Source organism: Alligator sinensis, unplaced genomic scaffold (genome assembly GCF_000455745.1).
Source record: "Alligator sinensis unplaced genomic scaffold, ASM45574v1 scaffold626_1, whole genome shotgun sequence".
NCBI lineage: Eukaryota > Metazoa > Chordata > Crocodylia > Alligatoridae > Alligator > Alligator sinensis.
The window spans coordinates 153,204-172,464 of NW_005842548.1; the positions used below are offsets into that span (position 1 = coordinate 153,204).

The 19,261-nt window shown below is 41.9% G+C and overlaps 1 protein-coding gene across 3 annotated transcripts in view; it reads left to right on the forward strand.

The window, feature by feature from the left end:
* The window catches only part of ARHGEF9 (Cdc42 guanine nucleotide exchange factor 9), a 156,286-nt gene extending 147,371 nt beyond the window's left edge, over positions 1-8,915 (forward strand). For all 3 annotated transcript variants that reach the window (XM_025213793.1, XM_025213794.1, XM_025213796.1), the window contains exons 11-13: positions 1,138-1,188; positions 3,569-3,631; positions 4,337-8,915. In XM_025213793.1, the coding sequence (XP_025069578.1) occupies positions 1,138-1,188; positions 3,569-3,631; positions 4,337-4,364 (142 nt within the window). In that variant the 3' untranslated portion in view covers positions 4,365-8,915. The remainder of the gene's footprint in view (positions 1-1,137; positions 1,189-3,568; positions 3,632-4,336) is intronic.
* The last annotated feature ends 10,346 nt before the right edge of the window (positions 8,916-19,261 follow it).

Below are 19,261 nucleotides of genomic sequence, written 5' to 3' on the forward strand. Positions count from 1 at the left end.
TTCCCTCCATAAGTTGCAAAGTTGCTGCAAGAAATGAAGCACTAATACACAGAAGAACCAGCACTGGGACCCACTTTTACAACCTGCTCTTGATTTTCCAACAGGGAGCAGGGTTGGGCTGTCTTGCGTGTTTGAAAACTCTGGAAACAGATTAGATCTGATCAAATTAGGAGTAATTTTGACTGAGTATGTTATAGAGGCTTTCATTTCCAAGCCAGACAGGAGGAACCCCCATAACTTCCATGTGTGATGCAACAAGAGCGTTGTAAAAAACCTAAATGTAAACAGGATTTCTCCAGCTGAAACTATAAAACCTATATAAAAAAAAATCCCGCTTCCCGAAGTAAATGATGCTCGTTACCCCTTGACCTGGCAGATACTAGAGCAAAGGATCTAAGTTCAAGACTTTCACCTCCCTACTCTCTCCAGATAAGATCAAACAAGAACCAACCTAGGTGCATCTTACAGTTGTAAATAGAAAATAATACATAGAAAAATATATTTGAAAATTGTTTCAGTTCTTGGATGGGCACCAGCCATCCAGTGCAATGTTATTGATAGTACACTGTGGTGCTTTGGGTTTCTGGTTTTGTTCTCTTTATGCTCTGTCATCTTCTCATTGCAGCTACATTTCAGGGAACATGTATATTTAGTAGCTATTGTAAGTTCTGCATGGCATCACCAAGCTTATTTTTCCTGGAGAAGAAAAGAAGAGTCCGTAAGAGTTTAAAGGCACTAGGATGATGGGGATTTGTAGCAGAGAATTTAAAAAAAAAAAAAAAAAAAAAAAAAAAAAGGTTTTTAAAATTCTAGTTTGAAGCCAAATACTGATATTTTAGTGCTTTGGGGGTTTTAACAGTAAGAGCAAAAAAGAAAAAAAATGGGATTTTGGTAACCCAGCTGATCCGCTGATCCGCACTTGCCAGTTTTATTATTTTGTTTATACTGGACTGTTTGACCCTGTCAAACAAGTGTCAAAGTTGTGTGTATAAAACAAAAAAAGTGTTTAAAAAGTGTTGTAAAGACACTGAGCCTTATGAAAATATTTATGGAGTTAAATAAAAAGAAGTGAAAAGGCATCTGAAGGCATTTTTAAATCATTTTCCTACTCAGAGTGGTCTTACTCTTTTTCCCAAGGACATGCAAGAATTGTCTGGATGGGGCGCCAGTATGTCAGGATAGCAGACAGTAAGTGATTCATGCGGGACCAGAAAGGGGGCATATCCTGAGAAATATCCCTTCCTTCCCTGCCTGTGCCCTCCACCTGAACTGAGCTGAAACAACCAATTAATGGTTAGAGGTCCAACTCACATGAAATACTGTATTTCAAGTGCTGTCTGATGCTGCGTTAGAGTTTGGGGGAAAACTTCCTCCTGGTTTAAAACGGGGCATTCTCTGTTACCAAATTCTGCTTCACTTTACAATGTAAAAGGAAGGTGACAGAATTCCATAAGTAGATGTCAAATTGCTGAGATATTGCTGCCAACACAAGAAACATTACTGCACATATAGATAGTGTAAGAGCAGACAGTGATTTTCCAAGTAAGGAACCAGTGGCCACATGTGATTCATTGCAACAGTCTTGGCTTAAGAAGATGAACAGATTCTCAACTTGGCGTTCCCTTGAAGTGAAAGGACAAGGGGACATTCATGAAGAAAGGAGGGTGGTATTGCACCATCTGAATGTCACAGTGCCCACTTTAGAGTCTCGTTAATGTTTTCCAGGAGAAGACAATGGAGGAAAATTGATATGAGGTAGTACCAACATTAGTTTGGAATGAAAACAGCCATCAGTATTAAACCATGGTGTCCAGTGTCCACATCCCTTAGAAATCAAGGCAATTCCCGTTCTTATTTCACTGTATCTGGAGTGCATTGGCACACATACACACATTCCAAGCACCCAGACATAGCTGTAATCTGGATGCTTTTCTCAACAACTGATTGCCACACTGCTAGCATGCTGAGTGAGTGGATGTTTAACCCATATCTATTAAGAAAAAATCAGTAATGGTAATAAAAAGAAAAGCATCCCTGCAGTAAGAGTTAGAGAGAGGCCACATCAGCATGGCAAACAGTTTGTTTCAGAGTTTGACCAAGCTAAGAAATGGAATCAGTGGCATTGAAGAACAAATTCCTGCCATTTCATCAGTGCATTGACACAGCTTAATATTATTGCCAAACTTTTACTTTCAGTGGAGACACAGGCAAACACTGTTACAGCATCAAGTTCAGTGACTTCATTTCTGCTATACCACATGGCCAATGTGGACTGATTATAGGGTTTTCGTTTTTGTTTTGACCGAAGGGATGTTGCTGAAATTGAGCAGCGGTTGCTGAAGATTGTAGCATTTTCAAGCAACTCTGTCAGGAAGTTTAGGCTTGAATTTTTGCCCTTATCTTCCAAAAGGAGGTTTTATTTTTTTTAAAAACAACTTATGAAAATAGCTACACAGATATACTCTGTGTGTCAGGGAAAAAAGTTTGTCAGAATATCTACATTTCTCTGCTGTGCTTACAACAACCCAAACTGGAGAGGCATCCCAGCACGTGCCAGCTGATAGGTGAATCTGATCAATCAGGTTTTGTGGTGCAAAATGAGTGAAATCCCAGCTTTTATCAATTATTTCAGTTTCCACACACAAGGATATTTTAGTAACACAGCTCAGGCTGCCAGTTGTGTGTATGTGTGCCTGCCTGCTTTTTTTAAATACTTTTTTATAGTCTTAAACTGAGCCAATCATTAGCATCCTTTTCTATTTATTCAGTATAAGTTTTATTCATTTTTATTTCTTTGGTCTTCCTTCAACCAGCCAGCATTCAGACAGCTTCCATTTGATATAATCCATCCCAGATTCCACAGAGGACACATTTTAAATTGATACACACCTTCTCATGTTCTCATTCATACTGATACACATTACCAGTCTCTTCATTATGCCACTGGAGATGCTTCTAATTGACATTAGTATAAGAGACCTGCATCTGATCCTGGTACCTTAGGTAACATGGGGTGCAAAGCAGGGCAGAGTTTACCTTACTATATTTAAGCCCATCACTTGTCACCAAAGCATTTACACACACACTGAAATAGTTTGCTAATCAGTCTAAGTTGCGAAATCATAGATTTAAGGAAATGCCCTGAAAAATGAATTTGCCTCTATTAATTATGCCTGTTTAGGTTGTTCATATTACATCTGCTAACTGAAGCATTTCCTTAGCTACATCTCTGTAAACCACTGTATCATGCAAAACACATATGGAATGCAGCATACACCTGCAGGCTCACGGTCAGGTGGAAGGCACCAGCTCCAGCCCGAGAGCTTTTGAGCAAGGCAGTAGAGCCTTGAAACTCTGGGGTAAGATCTATACAGCATGATAACTGACATGATACGAGTACACTGTACATCAGAATGCTTCATGTTCTACCAATGTGTACTTGCTTATGATATTGCATGCAAGCTCTTTTAGGAAGCAGTCTTTGAATCTGACTAATGAAGCTGGACTGTCTATTCAAGTACAGCCCAGTCACAAGAGTTCCCTATTCTTCTGTATTTGCTGTCTACAGCACCAGAATCAGCACCAGCCTCTACAGTCCCAGTTCAACATCCTCCAATGCAAAACAATGCATGTAAGTGCACCATCTCTGGAAGATTATTCAAGATTGACATTGAATGTATGCTGGTGGGGCACAAATGAAGTAATTCATAACTGACAGGGTATCACTAATTCCTGACCTATACATTGACCTTTGAGGATTCTGTACTAGAGAGGTGACTAGGAGTGGACCCACAAATGTGACCTACCCAAAACTTGTAAGCCCAGACTGTGCATACAAGAGTTTAACTACTAAGGGTATCTTTGCCTTTGCTACAGAAAAATGCTTCAGGCTTTCTCAGGGCTAAATTCATCCTTGTAAGTGTTCAGAGTTCCACATTTTGGAGCAGAAAGAGGTCCGTAGCATGCAATGACCCAAAAGCTTCTGAGGCCTTGAGTGAAACAATTATTTGACAGGCACTATTGCTAATTTTGCTGCTTGGCCTAGTCAGTCAAGGGCTACTGCTCTGCACTGTTCTCACACTCTGAGAGCATCACTAAGACTATTGCTCCATTTTTAGTTGCTTTCCATTCCCAAAATGGTTGGATCCCCCTTATATCACCAAACCTAGCAGATAAAATCTAGTTGCATGCAAGTCACTTGATCAATATGGATGTTTAGCTCTTCTTTCGATATTAGTTACAACAGTCACGGCCATAAAAAGCTTTAAGCCACAATCATGCTGTTTGTTTTAATTTTTCATAAAGGAGAATATATAAAAAAATTAAACTCTTGCAGGAGCGATTACTTCATAAAGAAAACATAAGAGTCCTGAAGAGGTGCTTCGAACATGGACATCTGGTTCTGAAGTAGACATCACTCCCTGCCACCCCACCCCCTGCCCTTCTGCCAGAGAAGAAAGTTGTTAACAGGATTTTGGGAAAAGAGGAAAAAAAGGGATACATGTGGCTCTAATTCTTATTCTGTCTGTGGTCCCAATTGTTGTAGTGTACTAGTGCCTCACAATTTTCTATTTATTATCCTCACAACCCCTGTGAGGCAGGGATTCTCTGTTCTCTCTGTTTTACAGAATGGGAGCTAAGGGGGCAGATTTTAAAAGGCATTTAGGCACCTGGCAAGACTTTTGGAAGAGTCTAGGTGCCTAGTTCCCATTTAACTCGATGGGAGTTGGATTTCAATGGAAATTAATTGCCTTTGAGAATCTGCATTTAAGTGACTTGACCAAGGTCACACACAAGTCCACAGAAGAGCAAGGAATTGAGTGTTCCACCCTGGTCTTCTAAGTTGCAAATTAACATCCTAATCATTCTGTTATCCGCTCGTCATTACTGTTAGGACAATCACTTCTATAATGGAGTTTATGGGTACATCTTGGCTTTGTTTACCTTTATAACAGTTGAGAAGCATTTCTTTGGATATGATTTGTCAAGCTATGCAGTAGAACATGTACTGGTATGGTGTTGTGTATAAACGAATCTGATCTGCACAGCATTGAGGTTCACGGGAGCTTTTCCATTGGTTTCAAAGGGAGAGGGATTGTGCCTTTAGCAAAATCTGCCCTAAACAGTCATGCATAAGGGTCTAGGGAACAAAATGTCTTATGGTAGCAGAGTGGGAACCCCTAACTCACATAGAATGGGACAGAAGAATGTTTTGCAATGAGTTGTCTCATTTTAATCAATGGGACTTCACAAAAGTAGGTAGTCAGTGCAACTAGAGCATGCGGTGACAGAATCAAGCCCGTGGTGAAGATTGGGCCAGATTCTTCTTTCAGGTACAACTAGTATAAACTGGAGAAACTCCCTTGACTACACCAGCGTTACTCCAGATTTATACCAGATATAACTGAAGACAGAATTTGACTCATGCTTTAACTAATGCTTGGAACAACAACATTGGTGCAGTGACCTGGTAAATACTTGAAGGTACTTTGATGTGGTCATTTTAAGCCTAGGACTTTTCTACTGAAGATACCATTATTGGTGCAGGGTGGATTGGTTGATGCTACACTGTGTTTTCTGTAGATGGTATTTTCATTAACTTCAACAGGAGTGGTAGTCCAGTACAGAATTTGCCATTTCCGTCTGAATGCCAGATTGCTCCAAACAGATGGTAGGGTTCCCTTATGTATAGCAATGGAAGAAAAGGTTTAGCTTTCCATTTCTCATGGCAGATTTCAAACGGAGAAGGTTGAAAATGAGATGGGTTTATCTATTCTACTTCAACTGATCCTTCTTATTGCGTCTGCTACAAGGTGTCTAATTCTGGAGTTGATTTAATCAGGAATGGTGCTTGACACTAGAAAAACAGAGTAGCCTAGCAAAATATGAGAAATCCAGAGATCATATGAACAAGTATCATACCTGGAGAGAGAGAATTTAGTTTGAAACAGGACTGTACAAAGAAGAGAGAATTAAAAGAAACAGTGCCAAATTAACTCTCTGATGGAGCCCTGGCAAGCTGATTTGGAAAGACTTTTTATCTCACCAGACTCCACGGAATAAAAGAAACATTCCCTCACAGGATTCACCAGACAAGCTCTATTCATCCCACAATAGGAAGTTTTTGAGAGTTGTGGAGTTTCTTCGGACACGCGGTCTGAGGATTCTGAGGATAGAAGAACATCTTCAACAAATTACCTCAAAAAAGTCATGATCATTACCTGGGTGAATATACACTGAAAATATTCAAATTCTTGGGAACATGATCAACAAGGAAATTATTTCTGCTTTGAAACCTGCCAAGAGTTATCCTATTACACTTGACTGCATCTAAGCCATTAGTAAACGAGAGCAAATGCCACTGATTGTTAGATCTGTTTGTGTGGAAGACACAATGGAAACCAGGCAGAGAGACAATCCAAAAACACTTTGTTGGGTTTTTGAGCATGACATACTCCACTGACAGTAGAATGACAGAACCTCTTCTTGAACAGTCAAAAGAAATGGAGATTTCATTCAGTGATCTGAGTGGTCAAGGCTATGGTAGTGGGACAACTATGAAAGGCAAACAGTGGAGAGAATTTGGGACTTTAGCAAGAGAGCATTTTTTTCGGTCCTGAACAATGTGCTTTCTTTTAATCTTGTATTCAACATTGGTGCAAGTTATTGCATTGAAGTTGCAGTACTTTTTTATATGGATCAAAGCATTTGTGGGGGTTTCCACAGTCTCACAGTAACTTTAGGATGTTATGCACCAACATGCGATTAACCTATTTCCAAAACCTTTAAGTGAAACAACAAGGGATAGCCAAATTGATGGGATCCATGTATTTTGGTGCCAACTTTCAGAAGTCTATGATACTTCATTATCCATTGCCAAGACTTTAAACCTAAAGGGACCCACAGCAGCCAAAACTCAAAGCAATACTGCATTGTTGGCTCACAAAATCTGTAATTTGAAATCTTTGCACAGTGTGGTACTTCAGTATGATATGCCCTATGAAGGCAGCACCACCCATAAAATGCTTAAGACAACAATGTAAATTCTGATCAAACTATGACTTGAAGGATTTCCTTGTAAACTACCACTGTGATAAAGGACTCACATGCATCCTTACTGATGCTAAGAAACTGGCCAATGAGCTGGAAATTGAAGCTTTCCACAAGAAAAATCAAACAGAGTATGAACCCAAAAAAGCGAATGTTTTATTATGAGGCCAGAGATGAACCACTAACTAATCTAGGAAACAACTGTAAAGTCATTTTTCTTCTGTTATGTTTAAGATACTGTCATTGGTCATTTGAAGAGCACCACAAGCTGCTTGCCAAGGTGAGGGAGAGGGTTGCTATTATTTCTCTAAAACATCAAAGGTGCCCTGCAAAGAACTGCAACAGCCATGCTTTGTTTTAAGAAGGGCATTAGATGATGATCAGCTTGGTGCAGCAACATCCTCTCACATTAATGCCCTGGATCTTTGCAGTGGATTTCAAGGTCTTGGCAGACAGCTGAAACCTAGAATAAGCCCAAAAGTCACATTGGAGTTTCTATGCAAAAATAAGTTTTTGTCCTCATTTCCAAAGATATCTATTGCCATCAAGATTCTGAGAACGTTGGCTGTGTCTGTCTGAAGCGGAGAGCAGCTTTCAGAAACATAGAAAGATATACCTGCATTCTGTGATGGCTCGGTCTTGCCTTGTGTGCCTTGCTTTAATTTCAATTGAAAGCCAAACTTCAGGGAGTAGTTTCCTGTGCAGACATCCCTTTACACATCTTTGTGTTCTCCCAATTCTGGACCAGCAGGTTTAACCTCTAGCTTATTTTAGTATAATCTAAGAACTACTCTAAACATATGTCTGTGTGGCAAAATAAAGGTTGATCACAACATGTGGTAATATATCTAGCTAGCACGGGTAAGGATAGCAGTAAAGACCCAGCAGCATGTGCTTTAGCACAAGTTAGCAACCACGGGGTCTCTGAAGAGCTTATAACCTGGTACTAGCACATATTTAAAGTCTATGCTGCTGCATCCTCACTGCTATGTTACTCATTCCAGCTTGGTAGGTAAGTACAAGCTATGGTCAGGTCATGCCTTCATTTTGCTGTGTAGACATGCTACAAACTGTTTCATTGACTAGTGGTCACCAAATGCCCTGCTCCACATGCCCAACTGTGCCCAGCTGTGGCTGTAGGTGATGAAGATAAAGTGCCAAAAGGCCATTTAAGAATTCCTACATGAGGGAAAGTCTGGAAGAGAAGGAGTTGGGGTATCTGAACCAAATGAGCTGGACAGGTGGGGAAGGCAGAAGAATCAGAGAGAAAAGTAAAGAAATGAGCAGGGAAGAGAGACTAGTTAAGCAAGAGGAGAAGACAGATGGGAGGAATGGCAAGCTGACTTGTCCATGGTCTGGGTGGGCAAACTTGCTATTAGGCAAAGCTTGATTCTAATCTCACACTTCTGTATATCCAGTTACTCCAGTGAGGGAAGCCTAGTTCAACCACTACAAAAATCCTAGTGCAACTAGATTTGAGTGAGCTGAGAACTGAATTTGCAGCACTGCTACACAAACCAAGTTCAAAACTCCCATGGACATCAATGGAAGCAAAGGGGGGGGTGGGGCATGTACAGAACAAGCCCGTGAGATCTGCACTGTACTTCAATTACTAGACCCAGGAAAGGACATCAGGGCTCCTAGCTACTATTCCCAGGCCTGCCACTAGTTTGCATGATGACCCTGGGCAAGTCATCAAAGGCCTCATGCTAGATTAAAGAATGACTCCAGCTCCCACTGGCATAGCTACAAGTTGTGATGCTCACTTCCTCTGCCAATAGGCCATGAGTATTTTTTCCTGCCTCTGTTTACATTATCTGCCCTCCCTTCCACACCTCCCCTCCCCCTCCCCCCCCCAGCCCCTGGCTCCACTACCTACCTCATGGGAAAGTCGAGAGGCTTTAAGAAATGGCACATCAAATTTGACAATGGATATATCAGTTTTTAAGGCCCTCTGAAATCCCCTGGATAAGTTGATTTGGGCCCATTTGCTTTGTCTGGCCTCTGCAGAGTAATAGGAGAGATGAAAGTACCAAATCATAGAACTGCATTGTTGGGAAGGGCTTCATGAGCCAGCTAATCCAACCACCTGCACAAGTGTAGGATTCACTTTCAATTAACTGGAATGCCAAGACATCTTTATTTAAACTTAGAGCCGCTGTTTGGGAGAAGGAATGAGTTGGCTGGAATGTGGATTTCTTTTGTAACATTAAATAATTGACAGTGTGGGGCACCCTGCATTGTGCTAAGATCAGCAGAAATAATTGAGAGTTTGTATGCACAAGAGTTTTACCAAATCTGTGACCATTGGAAATATCTTTGTGGATTAGCTTTCTGCTAGTGGAACAGATGTTTTAAATAAATAACCATTTCCCAGCAGTGTTTGCACCCAAATATTGCAACACTGAGGACCTTCGCATGAAACTGAATCAAAATATACAAAACAAGAAACTAATCTTGGTTATTTTTGATTGTCCAACCAAACTGAAGTGTGAGAAATAAACAGCAGGAGTACACTGCAGAGGAATATTTTCAGTATGCTAAGGTGGCAGGAATGCTATACAGGTGTTTGTATAAAATATATCTAATTGATGCCCCTTTAAGACTGTTTCTGTCCTCAGATTAAAGCTGCTCGTGGAGAAGTAATTATTATTGGGACTCCGAGGTCAGTGTTTGGGGAGTTCAGGATGCTATATTAGCGGGAAGAAACAATTAGCATCTTAACAGAAAGACAAGGTCAGAGGTTTAAAGAATTAAGTAAAAGGCAGTAAGTGATCAAAGAGACGCCAGAATGCAGGCACCCAGGTGGGATGGGCTCAAGCTTGTCTTTGGTTCCTGTTTACATGACACGTCTTCTTGCTCCATGGTCCCTGATAGCCATCCTGAATAGCAGTCTATGCATGCACTGATAACACCACATTTATGAGTTCCAACCCATCACGGGGAGCTCCACAGATACTGCACATCTGAGAGCCTGCTGCAAAACAGGCCCTCAACAAACTGAGGCTTGAAATCAGCCAACATGCCTCCCAGACTAGAGTTTCTGCAGAGCCCCTGCACATCAGCCTAGCAGGCATGGCCACACATCTCGTACACAAAACAGTGAATGATATTCATGGGAACGCAGGCAAGGCCATGAGGGAGCTTTTGTCTGGGAGAGCAGAACAGTGGCATCAGCTCTAATGAGACTAAATGACAGCCTCCTGCTTTGCTACATTCCCTTTTAGGCATGTCCCTTAATTTGATGCAGCTCTTGTTTGTTTGTTTGTTTCCTATTTAGCTTCAATCTACCGTACCTCCCGTTTCTGTTCAGTTCATTGCCTTTCCGCGGCTCAGATATGTGTCATTAGTGCATCTTGCCCAGACGGTTCCCTAAGCTACTTCCACCAACTCCCTGTACTTACCCTCTAGGCCCAGAACTGAGAATTACTAATCCTTGATCGTAAGAGGTGGATTTGTAAGAGGCTCTGATCTCTGCTTGTTCGTCTGCATGTTGCATGCGAAGGGCAGAATTCTCCTTTCAGATGCACATAGCAATTCTCACCTCTGTTGGCTATTTTTGATCCCTGCCCAGAGCTCTGGGAATCAAGACTCACTGCACAGATTTGAGGGGGGGATATTCCTGTGGGAGATTGAGGCCCCAAACCTACCAAGATTAAAGTGTGTGCTTAATTTTATGCATGGTAGCATGTCAGAAGGGCCCAGAGCGTATATAAAGTTGAGCATGTGCGTGTGTCTTTGCACCATCAGGTCCTTATGTTCCTACAACTCACGTGGCTCCCCAGAGTGACACACATCAGTCCTTTACTATTCACCCTCACTCTTTTGCCTTTGTTGGTGTCCTCCGTGTGCTCTTCTAGCAAATACTTGGATGCATAAAATCTCCGTCTTACAAAAAAAAAAATCAAACAATTTCTTCAACTTCTTTTCTATCATAAAAGGGTCAGTTACTGCACTGTGGATACCCATAGTCTGCTTGATAATGACATGTACATAAAATCTCATATGTCTCTGTGATGTTATACTGTTGCACAAATAAACTTTGCTTTTGTGTATTCATTTTAGAGAGGTACATTGTTATCACTTTAGTGACTGGTTATTGGTCCTGTAAAGTGAAAACCAATAATATTTTGATTTCTTTCCAGAATCAGCCTCTGGGTCTAGTTATTTCATCAGCAGTGTGTGCTTGAGTGCAATTAGTATTAATTATAGTGTAAAAGCACCGCAGTCAGGGACCAGGAGTCCTTTGTGCTAGGTGCTGCCCATAATTCATTTCAGTTGCCTGAATATTCTGTCTACAACACAAAAGTGACTTCATTTGACTTCCCTGTGCTAACAGCAACTGATTATAGCCAAGGTAGCCAATCTCAAAGGCAAGTACATTCTCAGACCCCAAGAAATGTCCTGCATATTCACTGCACATCATAATTTAAAACATTCAGAGCTGTATCAGTGACCATTAAGGATAAGTGTTGTTGTATGCATTAGTTTGGGAGAGTGACAAGGAGTGATGGGGAGCAGAAGGTATACTATCTTATCAGTTCAGCTTACAGATGCTTTTTTTCCCTTTCATTGCAGTCTTCAGTCCCTTGTGACCCTGTTTACAGGGAAAGTATGAACAGCTGATGTAGAGCTGCACAGAAAAGCCACTTGCACAACACATTTTTGATCCTATAAAATGTACCTATTTTACTGTAGGTCCTTAAGGCTCACATCTGTAAGCATCAGCTCCCAGCACTTTATCTATTGCCTAAGGGCTAGATCCAAAAAAAGGCTTAGACACCTAGAAGTGGCTGGGCAGAAGTTTTGTGGGCTGCAATTCAGACATCCCTCTTTCACCCTAAGTGCAGCTTGGGCATCTGAGAGGCCCAAGTTCTCTGGGAGAAATGTACTTAGGGCCCCAAGGTTTAGCTTCTGCACATGCTTAGAACTTATCGCCATGTTGTTTGTGCCAAACATTCAGGTGTTCAAACCCTGCATAACTGTCCAGTGGGACCTGGTGGGGTAGATATGCTCGGAGCACACCGAACCTGACATCATTGCGCCCATAACCACTCATCCTAGAACGTGGCCTGTGGTGGTACCTATGTTGACCCTCTGCATGATCACCTTCGGACTCACTTGCTCACAAAATGGAAGACCTGAGTTCTGGTCCCTGTTCTCAAAGCTGTTTTTGCATCTTACCCAGTGACTGCTGCATGCAAAGTGCTGTGCACACCTAGGAGCAGGGACTGGCACTCAGGCCCCACTCTGGCCCAAGAGGGTTGTAATATCCACCTCACTGGGCTACTGAATCATGCTCCCTCTTATTCTCTCTTTGGCTCCTTACTCTTCCACTTGTTTCATGGAAGTCCATTTTGGCTTAGCCCATTGCTTGGTGGTTAGGGCATTATCCTGGGAGAGGTGGACTTGAACTCCTTCAGACTGTTCAGGGCCTAAAATCCAGGTGCCTCACTTCCAGGTAGAGTGCCCTAAGCAACAGATCATTAGGCAAAAGGAGGTGGCCCCACCACTGGCTATCCTTGAAAAGAAGGAAGCCAGAGAGTTGCCCATACCTGAAAGGATAAAGGAGGTGTCTTATGTTTAGGGGCAGGTTTCAAACTGCCAATTCTAGACTCAGTCATTGCTGAAGTCCAGGAGAGATGACAGACTTCAGATGCATCCCTCTTCTCCAGGATATCTTATCAATGGACTGCTTTAGGTATTCTTCTACTCAGTGCTCTGGGGCTGTGAAACCCAATCCAAGGCATCTAATGCTCTCTATTTAAAATGTAAGTAGCTTAGGTGCCTAACCTGGGTCTGTGGATTCACTCTCCCAGAACAAGGCACGTGCATGTTAGGCATAGTGAGCCTGAGCCTGCCTGTGTCTAAATTCTCATTTGGCCCTAATGTCACATATGAAGGCACCAAGAACATCCTGGAAACAGGAAAGGGAGAAAGATCATAGCTCGCCACAGTGAAGGAGCAGAGTAGGTGTGAGTGCAGTAGGTGTGAGTGCTGCAATGCAGGGGTGTGGATGAGTGCAGGAAAAAATAGGCTGGGGAGTAGACTATATACTGAATATAGGTCTACTGTATCTACCCCCTCTCTCTAACCTACTGCACCTCCCTGACTTACTCAGCAGTGCCTTGGCATTACAGTGCACAAAGTTCAGACAATGAGCTCCTTCATTTGTTTTCAGTGTAGGTCCAGGATCTCATTCAGGAACTGGGTTAGAGGGGCTCAGCTCCAAACCGGGGGCTTGGATTTTTGGCAGACTTTGTTCCAGGGTTTGAAGGCGTTTGGATCTGATTTCCCAGGCCTAGCCCAGGAGCTGCCTCCCTACGCCAATCTCTTTCAGAAGTGATTAAGTGAGGTAAGGACAGAGCAGCCACTTTCATGTGAGTATTTCCTGACTTTTTAACGCTTTAACCATTTTTTGTCAGGTTATTTCAGCATGTTCCTTTGGGGTTGTGTTTTCTTTAAAGTTAGGGTCATACCAAAACCACTGCTGTGTATACATGTCTGCATTTGCTGTGGCATGTGGCAGCCTTGCTACACTACATCAGGGCCTGTTTATACTGCTACCTTGCCATGCCAGGCAATGCCATGCTGAAACATGCCACACATTCATGTTCATGGGACCTTGGATTTCATTTTCAAAGTCCTTTCCAGCCTCTCATCTTGTCTACTGTCCCAGCAGGTTGATTTGTGCCTCTAACAAGCCCAGGGTGCCCGTCCCCATCACTCACTTGTCCCATCTTTCCCATTGCTTCCCACAAACCCCTGCAAAGCTTTCTCAGTATCCTTCTTCAAATCTCTGTTGTCTTGATGCCTAGAAAAAAGCTTCATGGCATTTAGGTTGCCCAGGTGCTATGATCACTGCCTCTTGCACTGACTTGTGCAACACTTTTCCTTGTGCTCCATCTGTTTCTCATAGATCAAATCGTAAAGTCATTGGACAGAGATTACCCCTTTGTTATCTGTACAGCACTGAACACCATGGACTCCTGGTTCAGGACAGAACTTGTAGGGCCTGTTTATACTGCTAGCTTGCCATGCCAGGTGAGGCCAGGCTGAAACGTGCCATTCTGATCTGCATAATGAACTGGAACCAGATTAGCTGTCTTAGTGCAGCACTGAGGCAGGCTAATTAGCCCTGCTGAAAGAGCGAGCTAGTTAGCACAGCACTGCACAAACACGTGAGAGGGAGCATGTGTGAAGCAGCATGGCCCATCTTATCCCATTGCCACCTGGAACACCAAGGTAGCTGAGCAGACATATCCCTACATGCTCCAGTAACGCACATGACAAACCATTAGTAAACAGAATGCATGTTGGGTTAAGGACAGTAGTGGGACGCTGTTCATTCAGAATAATCCTTTTCGCACCAGAGACAGGCCTGAGCCAACGCTCTGATTATATCCAAATGTTGTTCCTCTGGCTCACTTCCGCTCACTCCCGTGGATTACAGCAGAAGGAGGAGGTATTTGTTTTAACTGCTGAGGGTCCTACTGAAGGAGGTCTAGGTAGAGCTCTAAGTGTATAGCAAATCAAGGCCCTGATCCAAAGTCCTTGAAAGTTACAGGAGTCTTACACTGACTTCAATTGTCTTTGGATCACATTTGGAACCTTATACTACTTTTATTAAAACCTCTGATTTCTATTATTGAATCCTGTGCACAAGCAGCTCAGTATTCTCCTCTCAGATATACACCACAGCACTCTCCCTTGTCTAGTTACTGAAGGGTCATCCTCCGTACAGTATCTAAGTGTTCCCCAGCTGCAAACCCCTGCTCCAGTAGGCGATGTTGGCAACATCCCTAAACTCAGGAATTGGGCCTAGTTTCACATCATGGACACAATCTATGCTTGCATCATAAAAGCACCCCTCAGCTAACTGGGGGAATGAACTGAACATCAAGAATTGAGCAGGCCAGGCCTGATTTTTCACTTGTCGAGTTCTGTATAGAGTAAGAGAATGGGCTGTGCTTTCACAGCACCTGTATTCACTAGACTTGCCTCTTGCTGGTACCATCAGGTCAGTTTTCTGTAGCACTAAACCCATTAAAGTTAATGAGAATTTTGCTCAGGACTTCAGCTAAGCCAAGGCTCTCCTCTGAATTTTATGCGCATGGGATTTTTGGTTTGTTTGTTTTTTGGGTTTTTTTATTATCAAATACAACGTTCTTATTGAAACAGTCATTGCAAAACCCTTATTTATTCCAATGGGACTTCACTACTTACTAAAAACCTATAAAATTCCCCAAATAACATTGTTACTTAAGCAACATCAAAGCTACCTTGGAGCACTGGCATCTTAAAAGTAGTTTGTGGGACCAAATGTCATTTTATTCAAGGAAAATGAAAGCTCTATGCAACAGGACTTGTACCAGCCTAACAAGAAAAGTAGGATTTAAACAGGCAATGAGATGATGCAACAACAACTAGGAAAATAAAGTACAATCTGTAACTGCCAGGGACTCAGTGTGTTGCTGCTACCCAGAAATAGAAGGTGTGTGGGAAACATATCCTTGAACAGGCACCAATGCTCACTGAAACGGGCACTGGCCCAAGTTTATTTTAATTAAAAATAAAACTAAGGGATCCATGAGGTGAACCTTACATTTGCGGTAAGCACTTACATGCCTAAGTAAGGCCTTTGACAAGGGCCCTTGCACTAGCGAACACTTACAAGTTGTAGTAGCAATTTGAACCTTTATGTGCATTGGCGAGCACTTGTTGAAGTCATCATGTCCATGGGCAACTACCTGTGTAAATGCTCACCATCCTAGGTTCTTACAGAATCACAGTCTGGCCATAAATGATCCAGTTAATGAGCTGATGCTTTATGCTACCTGAAAGACTTTAGTTCTTATTTGAATATTAGGATCAGAAGAGAGAGAGACAGGAAGGGACCTCACAAGGTCATCTAGTCCAGGCCCTTGCTCAAGACAGGATCATCCCTGATTAAAAAGGTCCAAAAGTCAACAGAAAAATTACCCAAAGCCCTGAAATGTCATTCTGCGTGCCAGTCTCAAAATGGAGAGTGCTGGATAAATATCTGAATAATTTGTGATTGATTAAAAAAAGAAAAGCACTATTTTTTAATAAATAACCTTCCACCTGGATTGACCTCCTTACCAACTGTTAGGGCAACAGCCCTGGAACAATAATTTCTTGTGTGAGGTGATCTTTAAATATAATAGGCCCCTCAAGGGGCTGCAATCACGTGTCAACATGGTACCTTCCTCCTTCCTTCTTGAATCCATTTCTTTGCTTATTGATTGAGGCTGTTCCTGCTCCCAGTCTGGCAAGTTCCTCCTAGATACCCATGTAGGGTTGCACTCTTAAATGACTGTAAAAAAACGTACATGCTCCAATGTTTATTAATTCCCGTTCCAGATGTGCTCAGCTGGCAAATTAAAGGATGTCTCTTAATGGGATACCCAGCCTGTCTTATCAGGCAATCTGAGAGTCTTCCCTTATAAGTCCTTCCATACCAATAATAAATGTCCAGAAAGCAAAATTAGGCCATCATGGACATCCATACAACGTGGAGGCCTTGGGCAAGTTAGCACACATGTAGCAAATTGAAACATAGCAATCAGCTACCGTGCTACCGCAGGAGCCAGAGACAACTCCTCCCTTCAGGTCTGGCTCTGCAGAGCTAAAGGGAGGGAAATGCAGTAAAAAAAAAGGGGGGCATGATTAAAGTGAGCAGAAATAAAGTAGATCACACACCAGGCAGTGAAGGAGAAGCTGCTATTTTTCCAACTCACATTTCTAACTGTCCTTGAAACTAAAATGATGGTTCCTGGCATTTAAAAGAAAGAATGGCAGCTAAACAGACCATGTGGATATTTCTGTTTAAAAAAAAAAAAGGCTTATTTGCCCAACCAAAATGAAATATTTGTGGGTAAAAAAAATCTTTTTGGTCAAGATACTTTTACTTTTTTATTTTCTTTTTTTAAAGAAAATATATCTTTCCCCAAAAGATGTGGCATTTCATTGAGTAGACACACTGCGTCTTTCTTCTTAAATTCCTGTTCCACATTTTTCTATCAAAAAGTTAAAAAAAAAGAAAGGCTATCGTTCTCTATCAATTTTTTTGTTGTGTTTTTCCCAAATATATAAAATTAATTTTAAGTGAAAATTCTGCATTTCTGTTTGTAAAATAGGCTTGCTTCCCTTTCTCAGCCAATTCTACTTCTAATCTTGCAGATTATATAATCTTGTGGATTATACATTGTGAGCAAAGGTTCGGATCCTACTCCAATTGAAGATTTTTCCTGAAGTACAGTAATAGAAGGCAAGACAGCAGGGCCAAAAGTTGTTAGAATGGGGTTAATTTTTGAAGAGGTTCCCTTTGTTCACATCTCTGATTTTATTTCACAGTTAAACATCTGTTCCCACAAAAGCACAGCTGGGGAGGATTTGCAAGAAAAGCGTCCACTCCAGACCAGATGTGTAATGTAGTTATTGGTTGCTGAAATCAATGCAAAAGATAAATAACATGAGAAATGTTTCATAAGGCAATTGTGCACATAGTTTGTATTTTCTAAGATATGATTCTTTCACTAGCATTATTTGCTTCTATGAAAATAGATCCTTTCTAGAAAAGAGGCTGGCTTACTGCTTTTCTATTCTGATTGCTGTTTAGGTGTTTTTTATTTATGTCAAACATGAAGAATGCATTTTTCAGTGTAATTCTGTTGCTCTGTTAATATAGAAAGGTATTTTTCTGTGTTTCTAATTTGGGGGGGAGGCAATTTATGTGGCATCATTATTTGAGTTTACTTTTGCAAATGGCTACATTACCCTTTGTAGTTACATTTTGTATTTGTAGTTAAAAAAAGGATAAGTATGGAAAATAAAATGCTTTAAGCTATTTGAAACCTAGTGTGTCTGTTAAAGGAATTAGTAATAAATAAGACAGGGCAAGTGTTGCGTTTCTCATTTTTCTGCTCAATGTTCTGCTCAAAATGGTTTAGTGGGCTAAGCCTTGCTAGGAATCAGCCCTCTTAGAATCACTGAATCATAGAAAATGAGGGAAGGGACCTCAGGAGGTCACATCTAGTCCAACCCCCTGCTCAAAGCAGGACCATCCCCAACTAGATCATCCCAGCCAAAACTTTGCCTAGCTGGGTTTTGAAAACCTCCAAGGATGGAACTTCCACCACCTCTCTGGTAACCTGTTCCAGTGTTTTACTACTGTCCTAGTGAGAAAATTCTTCCTAATATCCAACCTAAACTTCCCTTGTTGCAACTTGGGACCATTGCTCCTTGTTCTGTCATCTGCCACTACTGAGAACAGCCCAGCTCCATCCTCTTTTGAATCCCCCTCAGGTAGTTGAAGGCTACTATTAAATCCCCTCAGTCTCCTCTTCTCCAGACTAAATAAACCCAGTTCCCTTAGTCTTTCTTCATAAGTCATATCCCACAGCCCCCTCACCATTTTTGTTGCCATCCTCTGGACTCTCCAATTTGTCCACGTCCTTTCTGTAGTGGGGGTCCAAAACTGGACACAGTACTCCAGATGTGGTCTCACCAATGCTGACTAGAGGGGAATAATCACTTCCCTTGATCTACTGGCAACACTCCTACCAATGCAGCCCAGTATGCCATTAGCTTTCTTGTGAACAAGGGCACGCTGTTGGCTCACATTCAGCTTATTGTCCACTGTAACTTCAAGGTCCTTTTCTGCAGGGTTGCTGCTCAGCTAGTCAACTCCCAGCCTATATTTGTGCATGGGATTTTTCCATCCTAAGTGCAGGACTTTGCACTTGTCCTTGTTGAACTTTATGAGATTTCTTTTGGTCCATTCCTCCAATTTGTCTAGGTCCCTCTGAATCCTAACCCCACCCTCCACTGTATCTACTACTGCCCCCAGCTTGGTGTCATCTGCAAACTTGCCGAGGGTGCACTCCATCCCATCTTCCAGGTCGTTGATAAAACTATTGAACAAAATTGGCTCCAGGACCAATCCCTGGGGCACTCCACTGAATACTGGCTCCCAACTAGACATTGAGTCATTGACTACTACCCTCTGAGCCTGTTTTCTGTCCACCTTATAGTCCATTCATCCAACCCATACATCCATAGCTTGTCTGTAAGAATGTTATGGGAGACTGTATCAAAAGCCTGGCTCAAGTCAAGTTATACCACATTCTCTGGTCTTCCTTCATTCACAGAGCTGGTCATCTCATCACAGAAGGCAATTTGGTTGGCC